This window comes from Melanotaenia boesemani, chromosome 11 (assembly GCF_017639745.1).
Source record: "Melanotaenia boesemani isolate fMelBoe1 chromosome 11, fMelBoe1.pri, whole genome shotgun sequence".
Lineage (NCBI taxonomy): Eukaryota > Metazoa > Chordata > Actinopteri > Atheriniformes > Melanotaeniidae > Melanotaenia > Melanotaenia boesemani.
The window spans coordinates 11724777-11742598 of record NC_055692.1 but is presented as its reverse complement, the minus strand read 5'-3'; the positions used below and the strand labels follow the sequence as shown (position 1 = coordinate 11742598).

Below are 17822 nucleotides of genomic sequence, written 5' to 3'. Positions count from 1 at the left end.
CTCTTCAGGTTGACATTCACCTTTCAGTCTACACCCCACACACATTTTGATTACCCACTGAGAGACCTGTTCCTCCCCTGGTCTCTGACAGCACACTGATATCTACACAGATCACCTGTAGGAGAAGTTAAGAAATAAAAAAAGTGATAACAAAGGAGGCCAAAATGGAAAGTATTGCTGCATGTGTCCATAAAATATATGGACACAGACAATAGAACACAAAACATTAAAATCTTGCAGGTCACTTTTGAGAGACTCTGCCTCACTAAAGTGGTCTTTTTTATAGGCAATTATCTAAGTTAATGAGATTTGGAAGCATTACATTCAGTTTTTTTTACATACATTTCACACAACTCTTCAAAGTGGTGTTACACTTAATGATGTTTACAGTTACAAGGCAGCACTGTCACTTGGTTACATGAATGCTGATTGTATCTTTTCCTTTTTACTTGGATACAAAACTCCTTTAAGTCAATCTGTAATAGGAATATTAGAGACATCAGTTCTGTAGAATATTTCTCACGCGTTAGATTTATATGCAAGCTATTCTTGAACAACCTTGATTTTTCCAGTCAAAGCTGAACACTGGTGAAATTTAGGTAATTATTCCTTATTTATTTAAATAGCTTTGTGTATGTATGAATAGCAAGTGCGGTAAATCGCAGCTAATCTTGAAACTTTGTTATGTTAGAATTTTACAAGTGAGAATTTCAATTTCCCTTTGTTTTCTCTTAGTTTAATATTTTTTACAAACCACTGGAAACTTGTTGTTTTTTTGCCTCTTTTGGTGTATTTTTAGCAATGCTGTGCTCCCAGAACACACCCTTTTAAAACTCGTATGAAATTACAAACTCTGGGAGACAAAGAAAAACAAACTACACAACTTATTAATCTGCTCTGATTATCATACAAATGCAAATATAAAAAAAAAACAACAAACAAACAAAAAAAAACAACATACAATAATATGCAAATCTATTAAAAACAGTATTTATATAGTAATATTCTCATTCTGCACATGTGTTGAAATCTATATCTACATTTTTGAATATGCATTAAGAACTGAACTTTTCTATAGTTGCGCTTATGCAATAACTTCAAATTCCCTTTAAATTACGTTTGTCATTGGCTTTACAACCCTGCCTCAGGCCATAACATAAAAAGCCGACCTGCCAGACAGTCAGCTTTAATTCAACTGCTGCAAACTTCTGAAAGCAGGAGCACCTGCTTTGGATGAAACTGCTCAAAGGGGTCTTTGTGATTCTCTGTTGCAATCATTATTCTAGTCAACTTTATTTCATTTTTTTTCCCCCACCAACTTTATTAAAGCAGCACAGAGCAGTGGCTGCTAGAGATATTGTTCCACAGCCCCATTTGCATAAAAATGCAACAGGGTGCCATATGGGTCTCTGCAGAGCATATTTCTGTAGTAAAAGGCAGAGGTGAACTCCTGCAATTCACTCAGCTAAATGAGAACAAGTCTTAATTTGGTAGACTTCAGATGAATTACAACATCACAGCATCATAGTAGAAACATACCATATAGACAGGCTTTACAATATTCATGATCCTGCCTTTTTAAAATCATCCTGATGTGTCAGAAGGTAAAGGAAAAGTGTTATTTGAAGGATTGCTGCTCTTCTGCTCTCACCTCTGTCCTTGATCAAATGAAACTTTTACTTGAAAGTGTCTTCATAATTAGTGTCTCTGCAAGTATGGGGAAAGTGGATGTGGAGGGAGTGGGTGGATGAATGTGTGTGTGCATGAAAGTCAGGTTCTTTTTTTCTGTTGCGTGCATATTGAGAAGTGCAAATCTCATCTTTCACAAGTGTAAACCATCAAGGAAACCTATGGACTTGGCAAATCTAAAAAATTTTGGAATGACTAACTTTCAATGCTGAGTCATAGTCACGCCCCAATAAACAGGATTCCCTTTATTCCTTTAAGTAGGGCTTGTGACATTAGGGTTCATCAGCATAAAAAAATATAAAGAAGTTTATAATATCATGACTTGTGATCTTTTCAAAGACATGTTTGGCACACTGAAGACCGTACCTTTATTAAGTGCTAAACAGATGCAATTTATCTTTCAGAAAATACCAGGACATCTGGAAGGTTTATACTCATGAATAATAAATCAGCCAATCAATAAATAATGCAGCACAACACAATAGATAATATAAGCTTTAGCAGTTTTACCTCAATGGCACTGAAAATTACTTCTAGTTTATAGAGCACAAAGGTCCTAGAGGGAATAAAAGACCAAAAAGTGGTACCTGAAGCACGACACAAACACATGGTGATTTCCATCTGTGAGTGATGCATCATGATGAACAACTCCAGACTACATCAAAGGGCAACTCAACTATTCACATCTTTGATGATTTCTACTGACACTTGACAAGTCACCCACCTCCCTCTTCTTCTGACTTTCATGTATTCTTGTACTTTCTCTTTCTATGAACTTTTCATAAGCTGAGGAGAAAATCTGAATAGATGCCTAAATAACTGAACTGAAAGTTCCCTCCCCGACCCCTCTCTGCCTGCCCCTCACCAACAGCCGTTTTCAAAAGCAAAAGTGGGAAACCTCTGCCTTCTCTCCAAATTCGTTTGCACTTTTCCCCTTACTGCACATCTACAAACCATTTGGAGAGAGGATAAAGGCATGCATGCAGGGAGATGAATGGTTTAATTTAGATTCAAATTGCATAAAGTGGGCTAATCGGAATAGCTGACAAAAGCTCTATGACGGAGAAGTGATAACCTGCAGGCTGCTTCCTTATTGCAGAAGATGGGAGTAAAGTGCTGGGCTGGTGTACAGTTCTAATTGCATGACTCAGTAAAGGGAATGGGAGACTGACATCGGAAAAAGTTCCCATGGGATTTAACACTTCATGACTCTCACTTTGCTTGATAAGTCAGAACTCTTGACTTTTAAAGGTTTGTTTTGTTATTATTATTTTTAATGGATAAATTTGATTTAATGTCTCATACTTTACTAGCCCTAGCCTTTCACTGTTAAATGTGTTTGGCTATTAAACAATTCCCTTTATATCTCCTGTTCTAGGAAGCTGTTTTTGTTGAGTTTTGTAACATACCCCTAATACTTGTTCTTCTATGCCTTCTACCAATTTCCCCACTGCAGTTTCTGCTCCTTGATTTTTATGGCATTCCTTTGACCAGTCACTCATGGCCTCGCTTGTTTACAGGTTAAGTCTATGCATCACTTTATCATCAATTTATACATTTTGGAACTAGATGCTGTTGCCTAACTTAATAAGACCTCAGCTACATCATGAGGGCATAACATCTTCCATTAGTTGAAACAAGTTGATTTTTTTGTCTCTGTAGGGAATATTTGTAGCTGTGTATATTTGCTTGTCTTAGTATAAAGGAAATGTGGAATTAGATATTTTCTGTGCTATTTGTTTAATTTTATCCTACCCAACTATATAAATCTACTATTCAGTACATGGGCCAAAAATAAGATAAGCTGTTCATGACAACTGTGAGGGGGATGAATTTTTTTTTATAAGTCATCCATTTAGATGATATTTAATCTTGAAATTTGGCATAATTAGGGGCGTGTCCTTTTGATTGACAGGTATCCAATATCCGTGGCAAGAAGGGAGAGTGCAACACAGCTGCAGTTTTTAGCCAGCTAACAGTGCGCCTTAGCTTTAGCCCACATACCTTCGTTAGCTGGTTAGCTCACATTAGATCAGAGCTGGCTCAGTTAGCTCTTAGCTACAGGCAGCTCAGAGTTTGATGGGTGTTAATAATCCACCCCCACCTTTACAGTCCCCCTCTCAGCTCCACCTATTTGCCCATTTTTGAATTTTACGGGAATCACAACACTCGTGACGCTGCCAAGATGGCAACGGTGGGAAACATCCAATGAGCTTCAGTTCTGCTCTTCAGAAACCTACGGGTGATGTCACGGAGGCTCCGTCCATCTTTTATATACAGTCTATGGTTCTGACATTAGTTTCTGTAGCAATATACAATAGCAACCATGCTGATGGAGGAGGAGATCATGATAATGCACATTCTCATATAGAGATGCAAAAAAAAAAGAGGCAGTGCAGTAGACGGCAGTGGTCTGTGCAGCCATTAAATGCACTACTCTTTTTCTTTTTTTTGTCTCATTCGTTGCATGTGAAAAATATTGTGCAACACTGTCCCCAAAGTTTCCAGGGGTACTGCTCTGTTTACTACATCTGAGTATGCATTTGCAAGCACTCTGAAAACAGCCTGAAATATGCAATTATTGACAGGTCCAAGGCTCCATCTGTATGTATATTTAAAGCTGAGTATAAACAAACCCTAATCCAGTGACCGGTATGCAGTGGTTATGCTACAACCTGTACCAGTCAATAAAGCAGTAACTACCAGTCATTACCTATGATGCACCTTAAGATGTTTTTTTATGGCTTAAAATGATTTTCATGCATCTTAATCAAAGAAGAATGGAGTTCCCAAAAGATCAGAGCAAGTCTAATTTTGGATAGTAATCAAAATTTTTTTTTTTGCCTCCTCAAAATACTTTTACATGAATTAGCTGTAAACTAATGACGATAAAAAAAAAAAAAACCCAAAAAAACAAACAAAAAAAACAAAACCTTGCAATTAATATTTAATTAATAACTATTTAATAATTTAATAGGGGACTAGGCTAATCTATTTGACTTTTTATAGTTTTGAGTTTTATTGTACTGAGTTGTTTAACGGCATTTATATTGTTTTAATTTGACTGCATTTATTTGTTTACCTGCTCTGGGGCTGTGGAAAAGAGTCAGTGGCTAAATCTGGTACAATGCATCTTTCCTTCTGTGAGATTTTTTTGTTGTGCATTGTCCCAAACAAATAAAACAATAAACAAACTTCATAATATAATTATTTGAGAAACTGTAGTTTTTGACACATCTTCGTTAGCTTCCCTTTTTAGTCTTAGTAGTTCCATCTTGGCTTTGACCACATAGCGAGTCAGCTCTTTCTCAGCTGATTAAAGAATAAGTTCAGAGTTTTGCTTGAAAAAGGAATGAATACAAACAGTGGAGCAGGTTCACCAGCTCACTCATTGACTGACTGCTGAAGCCCACTAAAACTGGCTGTAGCTATGATTACAACAACATAATGACCCCCCCCCCCCCCCCCCCCCCCCCCCCCCCCAAAAACAAAAGCTAATTCCATATACATCTTGAATCCTACCTTTACTCTGACCTCTCTCCAGTGAGTAAAAGTCCATCTGATTTTGACGCTTGTCTTATTTATTGTATTGTCATTTTCCTCATCAGGCATGGTGTGGTTCAAAATGGCCACTTTCAAATCAAATCAAATCAAACTTTATTTATATAGCACCTTTCATACAGAAAATAGCAACTCAAGGTGCTTTACAGAGAGTAAAATCCCCCAGAACCCCAACCCAAGAGCAGCAAGCCCACCCCCCACCCCTTCCCATCAAACACACACACAACACAGAGGGTAAAAGCAAGTTAAAAGGACCAAGGAAAGTTAAAAGGACCAAGGAAATGCTGTCATAAATTCTGGGGTCTAGTTGTGTGGGGAAACACTGAGATAAAACACTGTAAAACCAAATCTAAAACAATCTAAAAACCAACCCTGGGTATAAAAGTAATATTGCCCATAAAGACCCATAAAATAAGAGAACCCGTGAAATAAGAGAATACAAAATGATAAAACAAATATATAAATGATAAATAAATAGAAGCTGAATACAGCCTGTGTGTTAAGAATAAATAAATGAATAAATACAATAGTAATAATAAAAGTAATGATTAAAATGCTAAACTAAAAAGGTGGGTCTTGAGTCTGTTTTTAAAAATATCCACACTAGGTGCTCCCCTCACATCCTCAGGCAGGCTGTTCCACATACGAGAGCCATAGAAATAAAAGGAGGACTCGCCGTGTGTTTTTGTTTTTACTCTGGGAACAGTTAAAAGGCCAGTACCAGAGGGCCTGAGGGGTCTAGTGGGCTCATAAGATAAAAGCAAATCAGATAAATAAGGTGGGCTAAGACCATTAAGAGACTTAAAAACCAATAAAAGAATCTTAAAATCAATTCTGAGGCTGATGGGGAGCCAGTGCAGAGACTTTAAAATTGGTGTAATGTGGGCCCTCTTTCTGGTCTTTGTCAACAGACGTGCAGCTGCGTTCTGTACAAGCTGCAGCTGGTGCAGGTACCTCTTTGGAAGACCAGAAAGAAGAGCATTGCAGTAATCTAATCTTGATGTGATAAAAGCATGAATCAGTGTCTCTGCACTGGCTCGAGAGAGAAACGACCTGATGCGGGAGATGTTCTTTAGATGATAAAAAGCAGTCTTAGTTATGTTTTTAATATGCGGCTCAAAACTGAGATCTGCATCTAAAATCACTCCCAGGTTTTTTACTTGATTAAAATGGTTGAGTGCTACTGTTTTCAGTTTGGCCTCTAGTTTCTCTCTCTCAGCCCCAGGTCCAGTCATTAAAACTTCTGTTTTGTCCTGGTTGAGCTGCAGGAAGTTTTCTGCCATCCACCCTCTGATATCTAAAATACAATCTAACAAGGCATCAATGGGCCCGTGCTCATCAGGAGTCACGGCAACATATAACTGTGTGTCATCAGCATAGCTGTGGAAATTTATGCCGTGTCTCCTGATGACATCACCAAGAGGAAGCATGTAAAGATTAAAAAGGGTGGAGCCTAAAACTGAGCCTTGGGGTACACCACAGGACAGTCTTTGTTGATTGCCTGTTGGTCATGCTGTGTGGATTAGTTGGGATTAACACTGCTCTTAATGGTAAATTACTTCACCTCCTCTGTGGAAAGAACCAGAATGGGTTTTAGTCTTTTCGTTATTTCTTAACTCTGGATTTCCCTGAGTAGCTATAGGGTTGATCATATAAAGAAAAGAACTTTTCAAATAAAATTACTACAATGTCCTTAACACAACATGTACAGTACTTAACAATCTGAACATAGTATAAAGCTGTAAAGGATGGGCAAGTAATTAGGCTATTAAGTGTGAAATTACCATATTTAAGTGAATTTATGCAGCAGTCCAACATTTTTTTTACTCATGCACAAAGCATTATCAAAAAGTTAAAAGAAAGATAATATGGGAAGAAATGGGAGAAATACATTAGTTAAATTAGATAAAAACTTTATGTAACTCAAAATTTGCTTCTATAATTGCCTGAGAGCTAATTAACAGTATGTGGATTATTTTTCTAATGAAGGACAGCGAAGGGAATACTTACAATTATCCCAGGCTAAGCCACCTCATGGTATCCTAAGCCACAGTCATGAAATAAATTACAATATTACAATACATTTAGGATCCTGGGGGAGCGATGACTCAATTTTCATTTTCTGTTTGTCTGAGTGGAAATACACAGACTTCAATCTGATTCTCTGAAGTTTACCTTTGCCAGAGCAAAGCTGTTCAGCATACATTACAATGACGGCTCCCCTCTATTAAAAGGGTGCCGGCTTTGTGATACAGAAAAACACAAGTAAATACCCAAGACAGCCGGATAATCCGCTAATCTTACTTCATGGTACAGGTCTCTGGCTTCATTGTGGTGTTTGTTTTAAGCCCAAAAGATAACAAACAAACAAATAAACAAATAAACAAACAAATAAATAAATAAGCAAGCAAGAAGCTGGAATGGCCAGAATATGTTACAATATTTTTGTTTCTCTTATGAGCCCAAGTTGTGTCACAGAGTTCGCTGACTTTATGAAATGCACAAAAGTGTTATTAGTGTGTGTGATTGTGTGTGTGTGTGTGTGTGTGGGGGGGGGGGGGGGGTGCATGACAAGTCCAAGAGAATTTGCAGTACAAGTGATTATCTAAACTGAACTGTGAAATTATATGTGTGCTAAATGGAAGCAAGCTGACAAAAAGGCTGTGATTATGAGGTAATTATTGGTGACTTGTGATTTTTACATAAAACACTCACTTAAAATTATGTTTTTCAAGTTATTTACCAGCTTGTGTCTGAAAGTGGGGATGCAGACAGCTATTGGAAGTTATGCAGCACCACCTTTCTAACCTCAGTTTAAATGACCTCATCACTCCTGTTAATAAACATCTAAATATTTGTCAGTTATTTGACAATATTGTGTTTGTGCTTCATTCATTCATTTATTTATTCATTTGGGTGCCGTCCCTTGTGAAAGAATAAAATAACATACATAACAGGCACAAGCAATACAAACATTCAGCAGTACTAAAATAGCATGTAATAAAAACAGTGTGAAAAATGTTACATGATGTATTGCACATTCCTGGTTTTAGTGTCCAGTCCCATTAGGAGTTGACTTTCCTAAAGTAGGCACTTAAGTAAAAGCTGTTTATACGTGGTGACGTGGGCCTGATGGACATGGTAGCATTGCGAACAGGTCCTTTTTTCGGATGGAATCAGTCCCGAATTATGTTTTTGACTCTCTGCAGGCATCTGGCTCTGTATATGTCATCCAGTGAAGAAAACTGTGTCCTGATTTTATGACTCGCTCCAGAGTCCTCCTCTTTGCCATGGTACAGCTTTTGAACCACACCAGGATGTTGTGGTGTAATGATGCTTTTCACAGAGGATTTGTAAAACAGGGGTTTCTGGGACAGGTTGACTCTTTTTCTGATCCTAGAAAGTACAATCTCTATCCTTTTTTCCTTTTTTTTTTTTTTGTTTTACAGGGGCTGGAGCATAATCTGTTATTATTTAATTATTTTTTTATCATTATTTTTTCCTGAGTTTGGTGTTACTCATTGCTGTACAAGTTGTTCCTCATGGAAAATAAAGACATCTTTGAGTCTTAATTTAAATGTACAAAGAAGCGCATGCATTAGTCTGTTTTTAAGTGCTTTTTAATCACATTATAATCTATTTTTATTCATACACTTTTCAGGATTTTTTTTTTTCAGTTGTTGTTGTTGCTTAGTTTTCCAGCGTCAGTTTCATAGCACTTTAAGAGCTGGAGTGAACTTGGTGAATTTAGCTGTGGCATGTTCAGTATGTGGAGGTGGAGAGAATAATAATGGGAGCTACTGGCAGAAGCACAGAGTTAGCCAAATAAAGCTGTTGTATCCTTTATGCTACTAAACAAGCTGCATATCTTACAACAGTCAAACAAAAATACAGTAAAGCGTCTTTAAATATATGGTGTCATGCATCAGGATATAATAAAAATCATCTTGTCCTGATCATGTCTTAAAATGAGATGAAACAACCTCTGATGATCAACAACATAACAAAATATTCTGTTTTATCATAAAAGAAATATTATGATAAAGCAAAATTTTGTGTGGAAACATTTTAAAAGAGGAGACACTTCCTTTTCCACATGATTACATATGGAAATATCTGAACAAAGGTTTCTTTCTTTGTACAAACCCTTCTCATCACATAGTTTCATTTTTTTTTTTTTATTTTCCTCTCTTTTCTTTCCCTAAGAGCCAAGAAGAAGACCAAGCCCTTGAACCTTAAGATCCACAGCAGTGTGGGCAGCTGTGAGAATCTGCCCACGCAGCGCTCGCCCCTCCATACCGAACGTTCTCTGCGATCCTTTTTCTTCCCCTCGTTCATCCCGTCTACACCTCCCGTCCATGCCGAAACACCCTCCGCAAGTAAGTGAACTCATCTTTTTTTAATCTGCTCTCACTCTAGCTTTCATGAAATTAGATTTTTAAGTGCCTTTAATATATTTCATTCATATTTCAGTCCTTCCCTATGTACATCTGCTTTTTTAGTTCAGTGGCAATTTTTTATTTCTGGGATGTTTTTCTCCTCCCAGCCAGGTCAAGTCACAAAGTTTAGCTCACTCAAAAAGAAGGGTCATCTGCACATGTAACCAGTAATTATTCACTGAGATGCATTTAAGGATAAAATATTGTGACCTGGTGCAACATCTTTTGTGATTTTCTTCTGATAAAAGAAGAAAAGACTACTCTAAAACTTTTTTATAACCACATTTTGCACATTGTTGTGTCAGCATGCTTTCACGTTTGATAAAAAAAAAAAAAAAAAAAATACTCAGGAAGTGTTCCTACTATTAAAGTTTTTATTGTTAGAAAATTTTAAGCCCAGTTCTAAAAATGAGTCAGGTTGTTCCATAACTGCCGGAGGTGGTGTGTCATGGCACACAGTCAGCCTTATTGGCTGATGCATTAATGGATAAACTGCGGAAGCCATTAAAAGGCAGAGAAACTTAAAGTAATGGAAGTCATGTCAACGAAAGGAGTGATGCATAGCCGTCACTCATTGTTCAGAATAGCTGTAGATGTGATTAACTGGCTTGAGGGTCACAGGCATGCATATTTGTTGGTAGAGGCATGACACGGAATAATCGCTCATTATATGCATGAGGCAGGACACAGAAGGAAATGAAATACTTGATATACATATCAACATTAAAAGTGCCACTGTTCATAGTCTAAGTTGGTAATATGTGCTAACTGCTTAAACATTTTTAATAGAAAAAATGACTATAAAATACAGGGACATAATTACTGTGAACCCATTTTCTCATGAACACAACTAGAAATGTCAATCTAACTCCGAGGAATAAGATATAAAACTAAAGATTTAGTTCATAAACCTACAGAGAAAATACATATATCCATCTTTTAATTTTCTATACTCATTCCAATGCAGGCTTGGCAGGTTGGAACCTATCCTAGCTTTAAAATAGTGTTAAAATAATGGTTCTTTTAAGGAGTTACTTGCAAATGATGCTCTAGTACCTATCAAACAATGCTGGTGCTGTAGTTTTAAAGCTCAGAGGGTTTTCACCGCACACACAAACTCATTTTTACTCCAGTTGATAAATCCTCAGATATATGATTGTTTGATGCGCTGATATTGTCTTGATTTACAACCATGTCCTGTTCTTTTTTTATTTTTTCAAATGTTTGAAATTTCAAAGTGTTTCTTTAATATATTTTTTTATAAACCAGTCACTGATGGCACAGGTTTTACCTCTGTCTGCAACCATAAAACCATAGTTTTTATTGTTACATAAAGTTATTCTGTCATTGACCTTTGATTTTGTTACACGTTGCACCTTTATATTTAGTTTTTTAGGCTCTTGCACATGCATAAACCAAATACACTGTTTCTTTTTAAGATTATAAAACATTTGCATCTTTGGTGGCAGGTTTTCATAAACAGCATTTATCAGTTCTTTTCATCCATACAATTAGTGATGTACTAGAGGCCATCTGATAATCAACACGACTTATCAAATAATCCTTGCATATCGAAGTTATCATCCTTTACACAGCCATGGCTTAGTTCCATATAAATACTGCTCTCACTATATGTGTATTACTAGACAATGAAAATATATGTGTTGTTACGGAGAAAATTATTATTCCAGTTATTCCAGTTCCAGTTCTCTCTCTTTTTTGTTTTTTAATTTATTTTAATAATTTTTTTTAATTAGCTCTATGGTGTGATGACTGGATCTTTAGTGTAGATTTTTTTATGATTAAGTATGATGGCATTTGTTATTTTGTGATTTGGGAAAACAAACAAACAAAAGAAGCATCTTGCTTAATTGAACAGTTCCTTTTAACTTTATATAATTTTTCGCATAAAAACATGCTTTAAGTGTTTAAAAAAAATGAATACAACAATATAAAATGAATTAAAAAATGGATAAACCTGCTAAAACAAGCCTTGTGAATTCTTGTTTATAATATTTCCTCAAAGTATTGTAGAACGACCAGATGTTGCATGATTCAAATGTATCACCCGAGTGTTGACACATATTGTCACGGTTTCTGGGTTTTGGTGGGTGTTTTGATTGTTTAGGATTTTGGTTTTTGTCATGATTAGTTTGGTCATGTTCTTGGTTTGTAGTTCTTATGTTCATGCTTTAGTTTTCATTTTGTCATGTTTGGTTTTTGTTCCCTGGAGTTTATCCCCGTCGTCTGTGGTTCCCTGTCGTGAGTTCCTGGGTAATAAACCTTTTTACCTGCACCAGTTCTGCCTCCTGCCTGCATTTGGGTCCTCACCTCCACCTCCATTCGTGACAGTAGGATCTGACCACAACTGGACCCAGCAGGTTTGATGGCTTGGTATCAGTTTTACGGTTCTGAGGTTGCTGACTGGTTCCCAACGGTGGAGGAGCCAGACCTGTGGTTTCCTGATCCTCCTCCCACAAGGTCCAGGAGGAGGAGGACGTCCAGGCACCAGGGGCGGCAGCCCATCGAGTACATGTCGTCAAATGAACTGGTGGGAATGCTCCTTGGACTGGACACGGAGCCTGAGCCGCTGGAATATCCAGAGTGGTCGCCGTTCTGGGGAACCAGACTGGCGATTAGCCCAAAACCACTGGGGCAGGCCAGGTCTCGGAGGTCGACACCAGCTCCTCGGTCCACGTCTCGAGTGACGCCATCAGCTCCACGGTCACGGGTGTCGTCACGGGCTCCCAGGCCCACGCCTCCAGTTTCACCTGCAGCTCCAGTGGCTCAGCCTGCGGAGGTCCTGTCAGCTCAGCCTGCGGAGAACCTGTCTGCGCAGCCTGCGGAGGTCCTGCCTGCTCCCAGGTCTGCTCCAGTGCCCCAGCTCTCCACGCCTGCTCCCAGGTCTGCTCCAGCTCTTCAGCGTCCCACACCTGCTCCGAGGTCCTGCCCTACGCCGCAGCATCCGACGCCAGCCCCGAGGTCCTGCCCTGCGCCGCGGCGTCCGACGCCAGCTCCGAGGTCCTGCCCTGCTCTGCAGCGTCCCGCGCCAGCTCCGAGGTCCTGCCCTGCTCTGCAGCGTCCCACGCCGGTGCCCAGGTCCTGCCCAGCTCTTCGGCGTCCCACGCCGGTGCCCAGGTCCTGCCCGTCTCTTCGGGTCCCAGTTCCTGAGGGGGTCAACGATTGTGACGCTCCTCTTCTGGTCCCTGTCCCTGAGGGGGTCTCCAGTGGTGACGCCTCTCTTCTGGTCCCTGTCCCTGAGGGGGTCAACGATTGTGACGCTCCTCTTCTGGTCCCTGTCCCTGAGGGGGTCTCCAGTGGTGACGCCTCTCTTCTGGTCCCTGTCCCTGAGGGGGTCTCCAGTGGTGACGCCTCTCTTCTGGTCCCTGTCCCTGAGGGGGTCTCCAGTGGTGACGCCTCTCTTCTGATTCCTGTCCCTGAGGGGGTCTCCAGTGGTGACGCCTCTCTTCTGATTCCTGTTCCTGAGGGGGTCTTCAGTGGTGATGCTTCTCTTCTGATTCCTGTTTCCGAGGGGGTCTCGGGTCGAGACGCCCCTTACCCACTACTGGTGCCCGATCCAGAGCTCCAGTCTGCCCGTCCGCCGCCAGAGCTCCAGTCTGCCCGTCTGCCGCCAGAGCTCCAGTCTGCCCGTCCGCCGCCAGAGCTCCAGTCTGCCCGTCCGCCGCCAGAGCTCCAGTCTGCCCGTCTGCCGCCAGAGCTCCAGTCTGCCCGTCCGCCGCCAGAGATCCAGTCTGCCCGTCCGCCTCCAGAGATCCAGTCTGCCCGTCCGCCGCCAGAGATCCAGTCTGCCCGTCCGCCGCCAGAGATCCAGTCTGCCCGTCCTCCAGAGCGCCAGTCCAAGCCTGCCCGTCCTCCAGAGCGCCAGTCCAAGCCTGCCCGTCTGCCTGGAAACCTGTCTGTGCGTCCTCCGGGTCGTCCTCTGGAGGTTCTGCCCCGGTTCGTCCGGCCTCCTGACCGGAGCCTGCTGTCTGCACAGCCTCCGGGTCGTCCTCCGGAGGTTCTGCCCCGGTCCGTCCGGCCCCCTGGCCGGCCGCCTGAACTGATCCTGCTGTCTGCACGGCCTCCGGGTCGTCCTCCGGAGGTTCTGCCCCGGTCCGTCCGGCCCCCCGGCCGGCCGCCTGAACTGATCCGGCTGTCTGCACGGCCTCCGGGCCGTCCACCGGAGGTTCTGCCCCGGTCCGTCCGGCCCCCCGGCCGGCCTCCTGACCTAATCCTGCCCTCTGTTCTGCCTCCAGGTGGCTCCCCCTGAACTTTGTCCTGGGGCCTGTCTTGTTTTGGTCGGTCCCTCCTCCGGGCCCCCTCCGCCCACCCTGGGTGGCCGGCTTGGGGTTTTTCTCTTTTGTGGACTTTGTTGGGCCGTCTGGTATCCGGCCCTTGAGGGGGGGGTTCTGTCACGGTTTCTGGGTTTTGGTGGGTGTTTTGATTGTTTAGGATTTTGGTTTTTGTCATGATTAGTTTGGTCATGTTCTTGGTTTGTAGTTCTTATGTTCATGCTTTAGTTTTCATTTTGTCATGTTTGGTTTTTGTTCCCTGGAGTTTATCCCCGTCGTCTGTGGTTCCCTGTCGTGAGTTCCTGGGTAATAAACCTTTTTACCTGCACCAGTTCTGCCTCCTGCCTGCATTTGGGTCCTCACCTCCACCTCCATTCGTGACACATATAAATGGGATGTTTATTTTATTATTTAATTAAACTTTTCTTTAGTGTTAAAGTTTAGTATTAATGACCTCTTCACTTATTTCTTAGAAACATATATCCTTAAAAAAAGAAGAAGAAGAAGAAAAAAAGAAAGAAACATGATATGTGCTTAAACAATGCTCGACTAATGTATTTGGACTGCTTGCACAAATTTAACTTGAGTTTCTTTTTATAGAAAACTAACTGATTAATGAGCTAATAGCATTTTTGGTAGAGGCTGAAGAAATAATACATAAATGTAAGTTTGATTTTTCATAAAAAAAAAATCAACAGAGCGCCTTTATTTTTTATTTTTATATTTACATTTCTCTTTTAACATCAGGCGCTAAACCAGTGTTTCCACTACTTTTTAATGTAATCTGTATTTCTAGGAAGTGCTGGAAATTTGCCAAAAAAAAGTCTGACATAAATAATATTGACAGCCTTTCAGTGTTTCACAATACAGACATCTTCAGCATTTCTACCTGTATAGGTTGTGGGAGTATGTTTAAACCTCTCTAAGCTGGATTGTCCAAGTTAGCAGTGTTTGCTATAGGCTGCAGGAATACAGTTTTTATGAAGACAGTCTTTAGGAGTTGGAAGAAGTACAAGGTTTATCTTTAATCCTATCCTTCTAGAAAGCTTTTATAGATGTTATCACTGCTCGATGTGGAAACCCGCCAGTGCACCCACAACCCAAAAATAAAACCATCCACTTTGGACAGCTTTTAAGGTTGAAGCAATCGTGTAGCCTCATGGCTCCAGAAGTTCAAGAAAGTTAAAGGTTTTACTTAAGCTTAATTCTTTTAAGCATACCCCAGAAAACCCAAATACGTAGTAACATTAAGAAAAACTATTAGTTTAGGTGTCGGGATGATGACAACTAAGGTTTGTAAAATAAAATAGAAAAATATGGATTACTGTAGTTGCCCGAGCAGATTTGCTTGACACATTAAGAAGTTAATTAATTCTTTCAAGTGTTGAGGGATCTTATTCATTCTTTTTTCTTTTTTCAATAGAAGTTGCTTGCACCTCTAAAGAACAGATGAACTGGGCAGAAAAAACAATCGTTGCTTACTCCCAATTTAAAATGATATCACTGACTTCAACCAAGCAGTCAGATTATTTCATTAGTTTATAGACAAGAATCTCTGTTGCTGGTGTTCAAGTAAAAGAGGTAGAAGATAAGTTACCTAAGACAACAAAGACGTGTGGTTTTGCTCTGCTGAAATATACAGTAGTGCCGATTGAGAAGACAAAAAGAAACGTTTCACTAACTATGTTTACATGCAAAAAAATCTTCAATTGGATTCCAGTTCTGACTGTACTATTTACATGGACCCTGAAAATGTTATTCCAATTATGATATGTTTACATGCATCACATGTCTGAATGGAATTAATTATTTTGACATGCACAGAATGACCTGACTTTCCAGAAACAGTAGTAAAAGACCTGAATTTTCATGTGCTGTTGTCATGTAAGTTGATTGTAACACTCAGTTCACCCAAAACAAAAATGAATCTCACGTTATATTCTTTCCTCTCTTGAAATGAAATGTCCTCATTTCAATAGTAATGACAAAACAAAATTGAGTCTCATCTTACATCAGTGATGAGCCCCTTTCAGTGAAACTCCTATGAAAGAACAAAGGTATATCCTCAACTCTTCTTTTATGTTTACTTTAATCAAGGCCTCCGAATACTGATTTATTTTATTTCATTTTATTTTGTTTTACGTTTGTTTGTTTGTTGCAGTTATATTGCACCCTACACCCAATTTTTTTAAAAACTTATTTCTATTAAATTTAAAATTTGCCATGTTTTTATGTTGCCAAGCAAACCAGTGTTTAAGAGAATAAGGAGGAAAAAGGAATGCAACATAGATGATACAAGGTGTACGTGACAAGTCAATGCTTTCCAATACAAAAATAGAAGAGTTAAACATCTAGTCACTCACTGCACATTGCGCCCACTTGTAAACAACAGAGTGAGGAAAAACAGAAACGTCTCCAGTTTTTATTTTAGGAACAGTGGATGCATGTTTGTATTTAAATGCTTGTGTTAGCACACAGACAAGTGTGCGTGCACCTGGCCAGTCAGGATAAACATCCATCCTGGGTCTATGTTTGGGATCACTGCCATTTCATATGTCAGGGCCCTCCAGCCAACAGTATTATCACTCATCCCTTAAGTCATGTGAATCAAAACATACAGAGGATCCACAAGACTGTCCGAGGTGACTGAGACCACACGCCGTCTGCTTGGGATGAATCAGTGCCCAGCCAAAGCAGAGCCAGCAGCACTTTCCTGACAGTTTGTTTGGATTCTTGCCAGAATATACAGTTTGTGATATCCTGGTGATATGATATGATGATTATACTTTATATTATACTGATTATAATACAGTAATGTATGTTTGCTTTTGTTCTTTTTGGAGCATAGTTGGGTTCTTGAGAAAGATGCAGATTGTTTTGAAAAAATCGTTAGTTCGTAGAACTGCAAATATATGTCATTTTAAATGCTTTTGTTGAGTGTTTATGACTTTCCCACTGTCTACACTGACTCACACATATTTCCCAGATTTGCAATCCAGTTCTCAGTGGGTACCATCAAAAACCCCAAACATGGTTGATTAGTGTAAGTGCGCAGAGTGAGCTCGTCTGACAGCTTCATGTCTGTGCTTGAAGTCACTCATCCGTAACACCCAGTATGAAGAAATGCTACGCGGCTGACAGTAGAGTGGGCACTAAATCATGTAAATCAGGGTTCTGGACAGCTACAGTATGATTTATCATGTTTTTGTGTCATTACTGACACATGGAACATGTAGTTGATGGATGCTACCTTCCAGTCCATTCACTTTTTTTAAAACATTATAACCCTATTTTGCATAAATTACACAATCCAATAAGACAGTAAGTTGAATGCCTGCATAGCAGACTTGCTTTAGTATATCAAATCAAATCTGTTTATTTACCATGTATGTTAAATTACTTTTAGATGCACCCCTTTTCTAACACACCTGAATCAAATGGCTGAATTTCTTCCTTCAGCTTTGCAGAGGCCTGGTAACAAGCCATTCATTTGATTGAGGTGTGCTGGAGAACAGATGCATCTCAAGTTGCAGGTAGTAACTCTTAAAGAATGGACTTGTGCGTCCATGATAGAATAATGCTGTCTGCCTTCAACTGGCGCCATTTCTGGTACAGTATATGTTCAAAATGAAAGGGAGACTGTTTCCAGTGATGTGCAATGTTGTCTCCACCAGTATTTCCGTGACTGGAGCAGTTCCCGTATCATACTGAGATTAGCAGACTTTTAGTGGTGAGAATATTGGAGTTCATGCCAGGTAGGAAGGAGAGGACCTGAAAAGACCTCTGTGGCGCACCTGTTTTGAAAACCAGTGGGTGGGAAGTTACATAAATAACTATTAAG

General features: G+C 40.0%; 1 protein-coding gene across 3 annotated transcripts in view; it reads left to right on the top strand.

Moving 5' to 3' along the window:
• ksr2 (kinase suppressor of ras 2) overlaps nucleotides 1-17822 on the top strand; it is a 159661-nt gene that overhangs the window by 59740 nt on the left and 82099 nt on the right. For all 3 annotated transcript variants that reach the window (XM_042000638.1, XM_042000637.1, XM_042000636.1), the window contains exon 6: nucleotides 9457-9629. In XM_042000638.1, the coding sequence (XP_041856572.1) occupies nucleotides 9457-9629 (173 nt within the window). The remainder of the gene's footprint in view (nucleotides 1-9456; nucleotides 9630-17822) is intronic.